The sequence below is a fragment of the Hemiscyllium ocellatum genome, chromosome 7, assembly GCF_020745735.1.
Source record: "Hemiscyllium ocellatum isolate sHemOce1 chromosome 7, sHemOce1.pat.X.cur, whole genome shotgun sequence".
In the NCBI taxonomy this organism is placed as follows: Eukaryota; Metazoa; Chordata; class Chondrichthyes; order Orectolobiformes; family Hemiscylliidae; genus Hemiscyllium; species Hemiscyllium ocellatum.
Window position 1 is genome coordinate 106,433,753 of NC_083407.1, and position 16,339 is coordinate 106,450,091.

Sequence of the window (16,339 nt, forward strand, 5' to 3'; positions counted from 1 at the left end):
AGGTTAGGGATTACATATGGAAGAACACCACGCTCTTGAACCAGCCCAACAAGTCGGATATAGAAAGAAGACTGTTCCGATGTGAGGACGCTCTCTCAGTTAGTAACACATATCATCTGCAGAGAGGGAATGCCTTGGAGGATATGGAAAACTCCATGAGATTTGGAATCCAGAGTTAGGGGAAGAAATCTAGCTGGAAATGTGGGAGGATATATGGGGGAATGTAAAGAAAATTTAACTATGCAATAAGGCACAAGCGATGCAACTGAAGATCCTACACAGGGCCCATATGGCGCCAGAGAGGCTGGCAAAGTTTAAGAAAGGATCTTCCCCAAAATGTCCCAAATGTAAAAACAGTATTGGCACCCATTCACGTTGCTTTTGGTCCTGTTACAAGATCTGCATTTACTGGGGGAGGGGCCATAGTGAAAGAGTTGGAGAGGATCCTGGGAATTGAAGTTAGGGAGGATCTGGGGTCCCTCTTTTTTGGGGCTACCGAATCTTCCCACTTTGAGTGAGCACAGGAAGAGGTTATTCAACATTCTTATACTCTGTGCAAGGAAGAACATCCTAATGATTTGGATATCAGAAAAGCCTCCAGGTCTTGCAGGGTGGCAAGGACTTGTGATGGAGCACGCCTCTCAAAATTACCTGACAAGTATGGTGCACCACGGAATAGAGTGATTTTATAAGATATGGTGACCCTTTCTAAATTACATAGATATGGATCTGTCGGTGGTACTGATTAGGGCTTTTATATAGCCATGGGGCTGTATAGGGTGGTCTGGGGGGGGGGCGGGGGAAGGTGGGTGCAGGGAAGGCCTCGTAAATACAGGTATAATAACTGTTGGTCCCGTGAACAGGGGTCTTGGTGGAGGTGTGGCAAGTGGAGTAATGCAATATAGTACAATGTAGTGTAATTTAATTTTAGTGGATTGTAACTTAATTTAATGTTATTTTATTTAATTTGAGTTTCTGCTAATTTGCGTTAAGTAAATATAGGACGACTGGATCTTGAAGAATAGCAGGCAGTTTACTATCAACATTACTGTAATAAAATTTAATAGTACGATATTATTTCTACTTTTCTGTACTTTTGAACTTTTATACTTTTTTGGTTTTTTTTGTAAAAAAGTGGAAATTCTTTTCAGTAAATATATACGTAAAAACATCCTCTAAAGTACTCCCAATGTATAATGAGGAGACAAAAACTACACATGGTGTTTAAGATGTGGTCTCACCCAACACCCTGTGCAGCTAAAGCATTGCGTCCTTATTTTTAGAAAGAATAGCATCCCATTTTCTTTCTTGATTATGTTCTAAACCTGAATATTAACTTTTTGTGAACATGCGCAAGAACGTCTGAATCCCTCTGCATCTTGGAATTCTGCAGACATTCTCTGTTTTACTAATGCTCTTTTTTTGTGCTTGCTGCCAAAGTGAACAGCTTCATATTTTCCCACTTTATACTCTACCTGCAAGATTTTTCTCCACTCATACAATCTATCTACATCTGTCTCTGACTTCCCCCTCAAAGTCTTCTTCACAACATACTTTCCTACCTATCTTGGTGTCATCAGCAAATTTAGTTATCATGCCTTTGCTCCCCATTGGTGCAAATTTGTAAAAAGTTGAGACTCCAGCACAAACTCCTGTTGGACTTCACTTGTCACTGTCAAATAAACGTTTAGTCAGACGATAGTATTCTTGTTTCACACACAGTGCCTTTATTACTTGCAATGTAAGAGACTCAACCTTACAAGGGACAAAAGTTGTCCTTGCCCAGAGAGTCTGCCTTTCGATGGTTGCAATCATATTTTTATACACAAACCCACGTCAATCACATATCAGTTTCTTCTTATTGGTCAATTACATATAGATTTTCAAATCTTGGCAGTGTAGATCAATCCTATTTTGCTTTGGTTACGCCCCATTTGAGATGAGACTTTTTGCCTCAGACTCCCGCCACAGAAGTTAAATGTTGTTCACAGCTTCCTCTTTGCTTAATATGGAGCAAGTTTTGGTTTGCTATGTGTCTAACTGCTCAACTCCTAGCTTTTACATGGAACAATTTGTGGTAAGTGCTGCTCCACACGTATCTGGTTTTGAAAGTGTCTGTCTTGTTTCAATTGTGTTTGTTTTATTTTAACCCCTTCCACATCACACCCTGCCAATCAAAGACAAAAGGAAATTCAGGAGGAACTTCTTGATCCAGAAACTGAAAAGAATGTGGAATTTGCTGCTGCAATTAGCAATTGATGTGAATAGCATTGATGTGTTTAGGTGAACCTAAAGAAGTTCACAAGGGGGACAGGCTCAGATGAACAGGAATGGTGGAAGGCTTGCATGGGTCATTAATGCTGAAATAGACTAGTTAGACTTCATGACCCTATTTCTGTGTTGTACAATTGTATTGCATAATTTTGTGTAAGAGGGAATGGATCATAGCAAGGGAATATGCATGTGTGCTACGAGTCATGTAGTGTCATACATTAAGAACTATTTCCCAGCTGAACCGCTAACCAAAGGTACCAGTTGGAAATAGGGGTACTTCAATGAATTTGTATACTCAAAATCATAGGTGTTTGAAGTAAAAAGCAAAATTCATAAGGCAACTGACAGATCACTTGTTTGACTAACTCTGCACAGGGTCACATCTGCTCCATCAAATGTAAGTGAATGAATTGAAAAAACAACATCCTTTGGAGGCATTATAATAATAGATCAATCATCTTGCAGTGTAGAAAGAAGAAACGACAGCCAAGTGGTCAAGTTTCATTTTTATCAAACACTAGCACATCTGATAGATTTCTATGTCAGCGTTCACCTTTATATCTTTATACTTACTTTTGTTATTTTATGTTTATCCTATATGTGTAGAATTTATTAATGTCTTGAAATTTCTATATGAATTTGATTGACATTTTTGAAATGGCTGCAGTCAGTGACTCCCTTTCCTTTATGCTGTGTTATGTCCTGGTATATTATTGAGACCTACGTTCACAGGTGTGTATGTGTGTTTTTGCAATGTCTTGTGTAGCATGCATCCTTGTCACACTTGCTTCCTCTAGCACATCTCCTGTTGCACATTGTTGTAACATAATATAACCACAACTCACTAGACAACAACCAGGGACACCTGCTACCATTATATTGCCATTAGAGGTGTACAGCTTTCTTATTACAGTATTACTCATTTATTTCGACCCCACGTAAGTTGACATTCTGCCTTTGTTAACCACACCATAAAAACCTGATCCATTTTACTCTTTACCTTTGCAATCTACACCTTGCTATCCCAACATCAACAAAAATGGTAGGTTAAGAAGCATTTTTCTTCCCGACTCAGTGCCTTGTATTTGAAGCAACCCACATATTTTGACATCTTTGGCATTTAATGTTTCAAACAAAAAATAATTTTAAAAAACATGCACAAACCAAAATGTTGCAGTCTACTTTTCTTCCTCCCAAAATTTAAAGTAGGTGTAGAGTACTTGCTTAAGTAAAAGTGTAGATTTGTAGAGTCACGCATAAACACGTGGTCCACCACCGTCTTAAATCAGCAATGTCAACAATATGTTATGTCAACAACATTTACATGGGCTTGGAGATGTCGAAAGAAAGGATAATAGTGTACTTCAATTCACACCAAACCCAAGTAGATATATCTGTCAGGACACATGTTGATCATTCTTTATTTTTGTATTTGCGGTAAGATACTTAGAATTCCCAATCATACTTTATCCATCATTTAACACCAGACAGAAAGGAGGGTAAATAGAAAAATGAACAAGACAGTGCAGCTTTTCCGCAACTTGCAGTATTTCATTCAAAACAGCCTCTTACTTTTGTTCCTTTTAATAATTATTTGGCAGCCATGGAAATTTGTTCTTGCTGTAGAAATCCCTTGGGGGGACAAAAAAAGACAGCATCCAATTAGCAGCAGATTAACCTACTTCATTCTGAAGTTTTTTTTAACATAAAATTCTTACTTCTGGACAATCAGAAAAGCATGTTGAACGTTGTTGAAATGCCTGCCTGGATCACATCCATCAAAGTTTTCCTTGCATATTCACTAATATCATTTATTGTATCCATTGCTCCCAATGCGGTCCCCTCTACATTGGGGAGACTGGACGCCTCCTAGCAGAGCGCTTTAGGGAACATCTCTGGGACACCCGCACCAATCAGCCACACCGCCCCGTGGCCCAACATTTCAACTCCCCCTCCCACTCTGCCGAGGACGTGGAGGTCCTGGGCCTCCTTCACCGCCGTTCCCTCACCACCAGACGCCTGGAGGAAGAACGCCTCATCTTCCGCCTTGGAACACTTTAACCCCAGCGCATCAATGTGACTTCAACAGTTTCCTCATTTCCCCTTCCCCCACCTCATCCTAGTTCCAAACTTCCAGCTCAGCACTGTCCCCATGACTTGTCTGGATTTGTCCGACCTGCCTAGCTCCTTTTCCACCTATCCACTCCACTCTCTCCTCCCTGACCTATCATCTTCATCCGCTCCCCCACTCATCCATTGTACTCTATGCTACTTTCTCCCCACCCCCACCCTCCTCTAGCTTATCTCTCCACGCTTCAGGTTCACTGCCTTTATTTCTGATTAAAGGGCTTTTGCCCGAAACGTCAATTTCGCTGCACTTTGGATGCTGCCTGAACTGCTGTGCTCTTCCAGCACCACTAATCCAGAATCTGGATCACTTGTCTGATTGTGCATTTAGCCGCTGTAAGGGGAAATGTGGGGGGGAGTGGGGTTAGTTGGGGATTAGGTAAGTGGAAGCATGGCAGGTGGCTGTGACCGAAATCCCAAATGGATGTCTAGGAAAGGACCAGCTAATTCATCAAGCCTGCTGCACACAACATCTATCCTGGACATTCATGCCTGAATACCTTGTACAATGCCCGGTTTCCCTGACTGTAATTCTGCCCCCACCAAACCCACTTCCCTAATCCCTGCAGGGAAATATAGGATCGCCGAGGGAATGAATATGTTGGAAAATTCCTCTCGCATGATTGAAAAAGATCAGGAGATCACAGACTATCTAAAGAGATGTTATTCAAAATACTAAGTTGGAAACAATGCTGCCACATTGCCTGTTACTTCCCTCGGGTGGGTGAGGGGAAGGTATCACTGACCCAACTTTGTAGCTGATACTGAATTAGGCAGAAGCTATCCAACCAGCCCCAGGCGAGTAGCCAATCTACTTACTTATTTATCACCCAAGTTAGAGAAGGTTTGAGGACCACACTGGGGTCCTCTCAGACATCAGAGCCCAGCAAGTCACCTAATAAAACTTGCCAGTAGTTGCCCTGGAGGCAGGGAGCCCCATGAAATCTCTTTTACGTCCCAGTCCCCACTGTAGCCATGGGAAGCATTGGGCCACAGTAGTGTCCTCACATTGATCTGTATGTTGGGTTATCCCATCCAGCCCTGATGGCCCGGTATCCAGGCTTTTGGTTCCTTTTTTTAAGTAAAGCTGAAACCTGTTCAAAGGACTCTTTCCCCCCTCCCTCCCCACCCCACCCCCAGAGTGGATGCACACAGCTCTGGCAACAGGACTACCATCCTTCCTGGGCAGCGGGCCCTCTGACTGGACCCAAAACCTTAGGAGCACCTTGGCTTTGTAGGACGGCGTGTTAGGGGATAGGGCTGATACTGACACTATGGTGTTCACAGCCAGAAGTGATCACCACAACTTGGGATCGTTTTCACAATTTCATCCCTCGAGCTGGTAACTGAGGTTCTTACTGCTAATTCACAAATCGATGAATGGTAGGTCAGTACTCCCGTTGTTCTCAAGTGGGACCAAGATGGGGCTGAGCACGGGCAGGCCTCTCTCAGGCTTGTGTCTAGAATCACGAGGAAAGAATGTCCATCGATTGAGGTTCTAAAGTTCTGTAGAATCCATGAAGTTGAATCCCTGCACATGTGCCATTGTTTTCAGGATGACCCCTGAATCAACGGGGATAAAGACCAAACTGGTACAATAACAGAAAGTGCTGGAGAAACTTATCAAGTTTAGCAGCACCAAAAGCAGAGAAAAACCAAAAGAGACAAAAGTAGAGTCCAGTGATTCTTCATCAGAACAATTGTGATTTTATGGAATGTTATCAAGAAAGAGAAATGACAACTGAAATAGTATTGAAGTCAGATGGTCATGTCTACAATAGCTTTCATTTGTACAGTCTCATATTAACATACTCCTAAGTGTTTAATAAGAACCATTGTCAAAGAGGCCATATAAGGAGGTACAGTAGTGCCTCGACATACGAACGACCCCGCTCACGTACAAATCGGTTTACGAACGGGATTATACATAAAATCTTGCTTCAACGTATGTACGAAATTCAAGGTACGATCGAAGGTACGAACGCAAAAAGCCTGTGTGCGACCACGTGGTTTCATTGTTCTGCTTTGCTACGTGCTTATTGAACACAAAAGCCCGCGGGCCCCGCGTGATCTCATTCACTTTGTCTTTGGTGCGTGCGCTGTGAACAGCCGTCCAAGCATTCTTACACTATCCGAACAATGGGAAAAACTGATTCAGTTCGCGAACTTTTCGGTTTGCGAACCGGGTCCCGGAACGGATTAAGTTCATAAGTCGAGGTGCTACTGTACTAGAAATTTAAAAAAAGAAAAATACTCAGGTAGGCATTCCATGTGGAGAGAAAAGAACAGAGTTGATATTTCATGCTGATAACTTTTCATCAGGACTGGAGAAAAAGGCAAATGGTTTTAAGCAAGTATTGGAGGCAAGGAAAAGTAGGGAGAGTGAGAAAAGAACACAAGGGAAGTCGTGATGAGGTAAAAGGCAGGAAAGATTAAATGGCAAAAGGACATTGGTTAGGCCACTGTTGGAATATTGCATGCAATTCTGGTCTCCTTCCTATCAGAAGGATGTTGTGAAACTTGAAAGGGTTCAGAAAAGATTCACGAGTATGTTGCCAGGGTTGGAGGGTTTGAGCTATAGGGAGAGGCTGAAAGGCTGGGGCAGATTTCCCTGAGACCTAAGGGGCAACTTTTTGACACAGAGGGTGGTAAGTATATGGAATGAACTCCTAGAGGAAGTGGTGGAGGCTAGTACAATTGCAACATTTAAAAAGCATCTGGCTGGGTATATAAATAGGAAGGGTTTGGAGGGATATGAGCGTCATGCTGGCAAGTGGGACTAGATTAGGTTGAGTTATCTGGTTGTAAAAAGTGAGGTCTGCAGATGCTGGAGATCAGAGCTGAAAATGTGTTGCTGGTTAAAGCACAGCAGGTTAGACAGCATCCAAGGAACAGGAAATTCGACGTTTCGGGCCAGAGCCCTTCATGAAGGGCTCTGGCCCGAAACGTCAAATTTCCTGTTCCCTGGATGCTGCCTAACCTGCTGTGCTTTAACCAGCAACACATTTTCAGCTGAGTTATCTGGTTGGCATGGACAAGTTGGACAGAGAGGTCTGTTTCCGTGCTTTACATTTTTTTTTAGATTAGATTACTTACAGTGTGGAAACAGGCCCTTCGGCCCAACAAGTCCACACCGACCCGCAACCCACCCAAACCCCTACATTACCCCTTATCTAACACTACGGACAATTTAGCATGGCCAATTCACCTGACCTGCACATCTTTGGACTGTGGGAGGAAACCGGAGCACCCAGAGGAAACCCACGCAGACACGGGGAGAACGTGCAAACTCCAAACAGTCAGTCGCCTGAGTCGGGAAATGAACCCGGGTCTCAGGCGCTGTGAGGCAGCAGTGCTAACCACCGTGCTGCCCACATCTCTATGACACTATGAATGATGGGAGGCAAAAGGGGATGGTTAATGGGGCAAGTAACTAAACAATGATCCTGACAGAGGCATGAATCATTGAATCCCTATGGTGTGTACGCAGCTCATTCTGCCTATCAAGTTCACACTGACGCTTCGAGGGCATCCCACCCTGCCTACCCTATCCCCGTAACCATGCATTTCCCATGGCTAACCTATCTAGCCTGCACCTCCCTGGACACTACGGGCAATTCACCATGGCCAGTCGACCTAACCTGCGCATCTTTGGACCTTGAAAGGAAACCAGAGCGCCTGGAGATACCACACAGAGACATGGGGAAAAAGTGCAAACTCCACACAGACAGTTGCCCGAGAGTTGAAAATGAATCGAACCCGGGTCCCTGGCACCGTGAGGCAGCAGTGCTAGCCACTGACCAACTGTGCTGCCCTGGCAATGGTATTAGCAGAGTCAACACTGCTGTCTGAAAACAATGGGAGCTGTACTTAAGATCTGAAATCGTTGAACTGAAATGTTTTATCTTGAAGTATATAAAGATACAGTTCCACAAGTTTGTGTTGAGCTTCATTGGAGCATTGCAGGTTTCCAGTACAGACAGGCCGGAATGTGAACCCAATAGGAGAGACCAAAAACATGGTCAGAGTAGTTATTTTCAAGGAGCATTTTAAAGGAGGGCAGAGAGGTGTGTACGCTCAGGAAGGGATATCCAGACTCTGGAGACTCATATAGGTGAAAGTACAAACACCAAAAATGGAGTAAAGAAAGTTTGGGATGTTCCAGAGGCCAGAGTGATTTTAGACAAGACTTAAAGGCTTGGATGAGAATATGCAAGTAAGACTGAGTATTTATCACCTCTAAGCATTCCAGGTGAATATAATGTGTACAACATTCACCCTCCCTCATACGCTGCAAAATAATTTCATGTGAATTGTTCTGGCAAGTGCAGTCCCATTTAAGTTGATGTAGTTTCTTTAGCAATATGTGTCAAAACCAAGCCAGTCACTCATAAAGGTGTAATATCCAGGTGTATATGACAGATGCATTAACCAACTATCTCATGTACTTTCACAATATGCAACCATCATTAAATCAATGCTTTTTGTTTTGTTCTAGGCATGTTCCTGGAGAGCCAGATGATTATCATCTTCGAGGCCCCTATGGTGACCGAGAGCCACACAGGTACCTGGGAGCCCAGCATCACGCTGCAGGATATCGACATCTAGGGAATTATCCCAGGAACGCTGCCAATAGCCGGTTGGACCCCAGGATCCCAGACTACTTGAGCAGTGCCAGACTACGGGAGGCTGTGTACAATCTCCCAACCCAGTACAAGGGACCCCACAGGCATGATGTGCCTCCATCCCCGACGCAAACTTTTAAAATGCCTCGCCATCATGACCAAGGCAAGACAACATACAGGGAGAGCAGCCCAGACGGATACAGGTACCCCTATGAGGATGGTCGGTATCAAGATCCCAGGCAAAAGAATGGCATGACAGCAGCTGTCTAGCCAAGAGTTGGTACAAAGACATTGTGTAACAGCACAAAGGGAGTGCATGAACAGATGTGGTTTTCCACTACTGGTCTTCAACCCTATCTCGCAGAGGAGATAAATCTGCTTTACTGTATTCTCCACCTGAATTCAACTAAGTTTTATTCTCATATGATTTATGAAAGAATGGCCCTTCCCTCCAGTCAGATCACTCTGATCGTTTTGCATCGCTTGATGAATAATTATGTGTTGGTAATCAAGTTTGCTGATAGATCATTCAGCTACCTTTATTGTGATCAGGTTTACAGATAACGCCCACAAGGAAAGTTGACTGAGCCTGCACTGAGGGAGCATTTTCCCCAGTAAGGAGCCACAGATCTTTTCCTGGTAAACCTGCAGTAAAGATAACATTACTTGTTAATCCTCTTTGCGAATTTTATCGTGTAGTCAGAACAGTGACTCAACAAGGGAATTGAGGTCCCGAGTATTAAATTTAATAAAGCACAACTTTATAAAGGAATAAAGTTTTCCAGGGTAGGAATTTTAATTGCAAGCTTCACATGCATTTATAAACCAGCAAAGGGGTATAATCGGAACCCTTGATTCAATCATCAGCAATGCATCCATTCCTACCTATTCTTAATGTAATTGTATTGTGAATGTTTATAAATGATAGTGAAGCTCTGAGTGCCAAATTGAGGCTGACAAGACCTACAGAATGAAGAACTTTCCAGAACCATCATGGTACAGGCTCTACCACCATGATGATTATCTTACCTCTGTTTCCTAAGGTATAAGCCAGCACAAACCATGACAAATGCACTAAGCATTACTGAGCAGCATAGTCAGTGTGATGATTGGGAAATGCTTATTGTTAATCCAGCTATATTACAGCAGCACGTACCATTATAGTATAATTTCACAAGAAAGCAGTTTCCATTTATTGGTAACACCATGAGTTTAAAGTCCTTCTTGTGTCTCTTCCACATGACATCATTCCCCATTCTATTCAGCCTCAGCTGTTCTATTATCTCTCCATGGACCAGCAATAATTTCCCTTTTAATATGTCAAAACTCTTCCAATATCTGGTTATTAGCAAGATATAATTTGTGATTTCAGATCAAAAAGCTAGTCTCCAAGCCTGCTCTCGACTTGCTAAGAGATGTCATTTAGTGTGTTTCAGAGAATTATCAGCCTCCTGTCACCATCTAATGATGTCATAAAGCTGGCTTAAAATATATAAGAAGACTATAAATGTCAGTTTAAGAGGGCTTTTGTAATTAAATTTAATTAAAAATGGGTTTTCATCAGTAATTAAATAGAAAATGTGTTTCCCTGTCTTAATAAGCATTCTGTGCTCACGAGAGAAAGTAAATGAACTCCCAGATCTCCATGTAATTTCAGTTGGTGTCAAGTTGGGTAACATTAAGATCTGGTGGCATCATTGTTTAATGGCTTAAGTGAGCTTTATGCAGTGTTACTGAGACTTACAAATTCAGAAGATCCCACCAGTATATGCTGAGTGAGCTGACCTCAGTTTGAGTTGTTCCAGATTATGTCTGGATATGTGGGATTGGGAGTGATGAGGGGGCTAAACAGGGATCAGCCAAACATCCTGCTACTGGAAGGTTACCCAGCTGTCCTCTGCTCCCTTTCACTCTCTCAGTCCAGTGCCATGATTGATTTGGGTAGAACAGATTTGATTAAGGCTCTCCCTCCCTATACCAATCATCCCTCCCCTGGCCCCATGGTCAATAGTGCTCCATCATTCACAGTATAGCCACTGAGGCAGGTTGAAAGGTGCCTGTGGCAAACGTACCAGGCAGAAAAAGGGAAGGAGGAGAATGCTTTCCAACCTACTCCTTCTGCAGTTGATGACTGCTGTCAGTAATTTTCAAAGAATCCACTTGAGAATTTATTCCCACTGGCCCATTGCACAGGTTTCCATGACAGTTTTACAAGCCTTTGAATCTTACACCAATGGAACAATTTACACCATGAGAAGCTTTCACTGTATGATTGGATATTGTTTTATGATGAGCCAGGCAGCCCTGATTAACTAGGAATCCATTGCTCATGGTTACAAAATTCTGCAATGTCTGTGAGGTGATTTTCCACAGTGAGATCATGAGTTAAACTGCATCAAAAGAGAGAGAAGGTTGTAATCAGTGTGGCTACTTTGAATGGAGTTCACATATGTACATTAGCTTGTGACATTGTCGTATTTAGGAGTAAGCCTCTCAAGCTTGTTTCACCTGTGTTAATGGCCATAAACTTTATTCAACATCACTTGACTCATGTTTACTATAACTGTCTTATCTTAATCTTAAATGTTGACATCAATCTCCACTTCAGTCACTGAATACAGTTTAAAAAAAAATCCAAATGCATGGGACAAAGACTGAACCCCAGTGCCTCATGTGTCGAAAGCACATACCCGACCATTTTGGGTATCCATATCCTCACGCTTGGTGACCCAAGGCTATGAGACCCGATCTGAAGGACAAGCTAAGACCTTGGTTACATTGCCAGATGCAAGTGATGCCACATGCAGCTGCTCACTTTTCCCTTTCTAAGCCACTAGTATTTTTGAAGCTCTGCAGGTTTTGAAAGTTTGGCCATGACTTTGTTGCCTATGTGACAACTTGGTGCTGGAACACCCAGTTGAAGCATCTGGCCAAGTTCTCCTCAGTTGAGTGTTCAAAATTAAAGTGCTGAAGATAATTGCAGAGAATAACAGACAGTCAAGAGCAAGCAATAGGCTGCACACTTTATCAAGGGGTTAAAATGTGTTCTGCATTGAAGGATTGACTTTTTTACAGTGTTTACCAGTAATTGTTGAATCTATGTACTCAAAAGTTTTGAACGAAGGGTTCTGCCCAGAATATCAACCTAACATTTCTTCCTACAGACGTTGAGTGCCTGCCATTCTTGTTAAAGTTAAGGTGAAGAATGATGGATAAGCCTGAGTAATTGCAAATCTAACAGTTTCATTTGATAGTTTAAAAAATGTATATAATCCGAGATACCTCTCAGTGTAACCATTGCTAATCATTTTTATATCACTTCTGGGTATCCATTGTTTGTCATTTTATTAAAGGATTGGAAACAGCTACTGAACCATGATAATGGTGCCTGAGCACCTACTGAAATTCTGTACTGGAACTTGCAGATAACAATTAAAACGTTAACAACAACAGTAAGAAGTACTGGAGTGTTTCAGCAACACAACCAGAGATGGAATGGGATGACAGATCATCTTCCTTTACTCAGAATTGACTTTGAGAGTATTTCTCCAAGCTTTTGAGTGCTTCTACTTCCTCTTTTATAAACATTTATTATCAATTAACAGACTGGGTTATTTGTTCCACACACATGCTCACATGTAATTACTTTCACATGGACCATGTACAGTTCATTCTGTTTGGGTACTATGCAGTTAATCTCCATAAATTCTCATGGATATGCCAGGCAATGACATCTTTCAGACGCAGCGTTCCTTAACTGGCCTTGCACAGAGCTAGGTTCACAAACATTGCCTCTGTACCACCAACAGTCTGCCAATTAAAAATATAATTTCTTTCTAAAAGTTTTCTTTTATTAATGTCAAGCAGAGACGCATCCCTACCAGCCCAGCAGGACACCCACTTAACTGCAGACAGCTCAGCAGACTGTAAATAATACATTTCTTCCAATCACACCTCTCTGGTCTGATTCCCAAGTCCCAGGAGGTGTTTTGAGACGGTGACACACGTGATTGGTTCCCTATCTTGCCTGTCTATCCAATTGCACTGGAAGATGACAGATGAGAAGGCTTCGGGAGCAACTTTATATTTTAAAGAACATGGAAGAAAAAAGGGGTAAGTGAAGCAGCAGGTAAAATCCTTTACTAGATCTGCATTTACTACCCAGGCTCTTGTTTAGCTGCAACAGAATCCCCATCAACCTCATCCCCAATCTCCTGACCCACCGAGAACATAGAGTGATTGCCACTCATGTGAGTTAATCTTTCTGATGAGGCATTAAACCAAAGTCTTTCAAGTGGATGGAGAAGTTCCAATGACACTAGTTTGAAGAAGAGCAGGGGAGTTCTCACCAGAGTTCATGCCAATATTTATTCTGCCATCAACTTGACAAAAAAATTAAATCTTCTGGTAATTATCATATTGGTACTTGAAAGAGCTTTCTCTATACAAATCGGCTGTTGCATTTCTGGTATTGCTAAAGAATATGTTTAAAAGTGCTTCATGGTTTCTGATGTAATTTGGAATGTCCTGAAGTCGGGAATGATGCTGCAGAAATGCAACTCTATTGTTCTTTTCCATATATTCCACTACACATGTCAATAGAATATGATTTTAATCTTTTTCAGCATAGCTGTGCTTAGTGTAGTCAAAGGTTGTCAAATTAACTTTGTGAACCAGTCACGTACGCATTGATTTTGTTGTTCTTCTGATTTCAGCAAGGAGAGAAGATAATTTTCTTCACTTGTTTAAATGATAGAGGTATTGTTGGCCATTCCTACTTCTCCTTGAGAAAGTGGTAGTGAGCTGCCAGGTGGCATGGGGTAGCAGAGAGAATTAAGTACACCCACAAAGCTGTTAAAGGGGTTGGACGGAGAATTAGATACACTCAAAAAGCTATTCCAAAGAGAATTCCAGAATATTTAACCCAATGATAATAGGGACAGTGATATATTTCCAAGTCCGGATGCTGTTTTGCTTAAAGGGGAATTTGCAGGTGGTGGTTTTCACATTTTTTATGTGGTTCAACATCCCAAAAGACTTCATAGGAGCACAACAGGAAAAAATCATCAACTCTCACCCACTTCAGAAAGATAAGTGGTGTTTTAAAGAAGGAGAAAGAGATGTAGGTTGGTGATTTACGGTTAGACAACCGAATGCAAAGGAAGTAGGGAAGGCTGTGACATAGTGAACTATCATTGAATTGGAACACCAGGATTATGTTTGAGGAAAATAAACAGAAATTACTGGAGAAGCTCAGCAGTTCGAGAGAGAACTCTGGAGAGAAAACAGAATCAACATTTCATACCCATGGTTGTGCTTTCTCTCCAAAGATGCTGCCAGACCTGCTGATTTCTCCACCCATTTCTGCTTTTATTTCGGATTTCCCACATCCACCATTCTTTATTTATGCGCTTAAATCCCAGCATGACAGTTGGTGAAATTTAAAACCAATGTAAATCGGAAACAAAAAATATAGCTTAATGGTGACTATGTGAGTACTGTTGAATGTTGTAAAAAAACCTATCAGGGAAGGAAATCTGCCATCCTTACCCAGTCTGGCCTACATGTGGTTCCCATCCCACAACAATATAGTTGATTTTTAGCTGCCCTATGGGCAATTAGGGATGGGCAGTAAGTGCTGGGCCTGGCCATGAACAAACTTTTAAACAGTAAAAGTAGCCAGAGTCATAATGGCGTGGAAACAATTCAGTCCAATAATCGATGCCGAACGTAAACCCAAACTAAACTGGTCTCACCTATCTGCCCCAGCCCACATCCTTCCAAACTTTCTATTCGTGCATCTATCCAAATGTCTTTTAAACATTGTAATTGTACCCTCATGCACCGATTCTTCAGTAAGTTAATTCTGCACACAAACCACCCTTTGTGCAAAACAATTGTCCCTCATGTCATTTTTAAATCTCCCTCCTCCCACCTTAAAAATGTGCCCCAAGTCTTGAAATACCCCATCCGAGGGAAAAGACATTAACCCCATCTACACCCCTCTATTTTATAACTTCTATCAGATCACCTCTCAACCTCCTACACTCCAGTGAAAAAAAAGCCCCAGAGACCAAATAACGAGGATAGAATTAGGCCGTGGAGAGATTTGATCAGAAAGGCTGACCATTTAAAATTCGAGACATGAGTCAATGCAGGTGAGTGAGCACATGGGCAATGGATGACGATAAACATAAGTGCCGTCAAAGAATGAGAGAGCATCGTTTGACTAGTGGTTAACCCTGTTCTGAAGCTATTTGAATCTTACAAGACTACTCTCCACCTGCTACTGCACCCTATGCACTACCCTCCTGTACATTCTGGGGATACAGATATCTCTAAAGTCTGATCTGATGTAAGAAGTCCAACACGAAAGCTCTGTGATCAGAGATGGGGCAAGGAGGTTGCTGACTGGAATGCTGGCAGTTCAAGGCTGCTGGAGTTTTAAAGCTGACGTCTCCACACCATGGAACGAATGAAAGGCGAGAATCGCTGCTCAGTAAAGGCATCAGCTCCTGATCGATTTGCAATGAAGACATTTCTGTACACTTCAGAAAATTGACCAAAATAAAGCACAGGACGCCATAAACTTGCGCCCAGGTAGTTTCACTTGTGACTTGTGCAGCGAGTGAGCTGTCTGCTCTTCACAGTTCAGAGCTGCCTTTTCTCTGAAGTGTCATGCACAAGAAAGCGGACCCTCCTGTGACAGTGAGATACTTTACACTTCAAATGATCCAGGTTAATGAGACTGTCTCTTCAAATGAGGAACGTCAGCGCACAGCTTGACATGAAAACAAAAGGCAGGAGGTGGGAAGTGGTGGGGGAGGGACAGTATAAAAAGGACTCCACTTTCGCGTCAATAGATTGTGTCAGAAATGCACAGCAACCCCTAGTGGCTCAGCTGGAATTTAGCACAATCTGAATCGTGCTGCTGCTGTTGGAATCATAAGCTCGTCCCCAGACTTGGTGCAGCGCGGGACAGTAATTGGCTTTGACAGATCTGTGCACTGCACGGTCCTCCATTGCTATTTTATTCCTCCCTTCTCTCATCCAGGAAGGAACTGCACGCATCTAATGAAACACAGTGACTGTACCTTCGTGTTACCAAGCGCAGCAACGCTCTCCAGCACGTTAAAGCTAAAAAAAAACCATCTCCAATGGACTCCTTCAACAGCCTAACATTGATCTTCTGTTTAAGGGAAAATTAGAGGTGCGGAGAGTTAGGAAGAGAAAACTGCCTGTTGATATCAAGTGGTGAATCTCAAGTGCCCATTCGCTCGCCTCAGTGCTTTGTAACTAGAGCTGTAGCTCAT

General features: G+C 42.4%; 1 protein-coding gene across 2 annotated transcripts in view; it reads left to right on the forward strand.

The window, feature by feature from the left end:
- LOC132817259 (partitioning defective 3 homolog B-like) overlaps positions 1 to 12,597 on the forward strand; it is a 993,739-nt gene extending 981,142 nt beyond the window's left edge. For both annotated transcript variants that reach the window (XM_060827625.1, XM_060827626.1), the window contains one exon: positions 8,900 to 12,597. In XM_060827625.1, the coding sequence (XP_060683608.1) occupies positions 8,900 to 9,296 (397 nt within the window). In that variant the 3' untranslated portion in view covers positions 9,297 to 12,597. The remainder of the gene's footprint in view (positions 1 to 8,899) is intronic.
- The last annotated feature ends 3,742 nt before the right edge of the window (positions 12,598 to 16,339 follow it).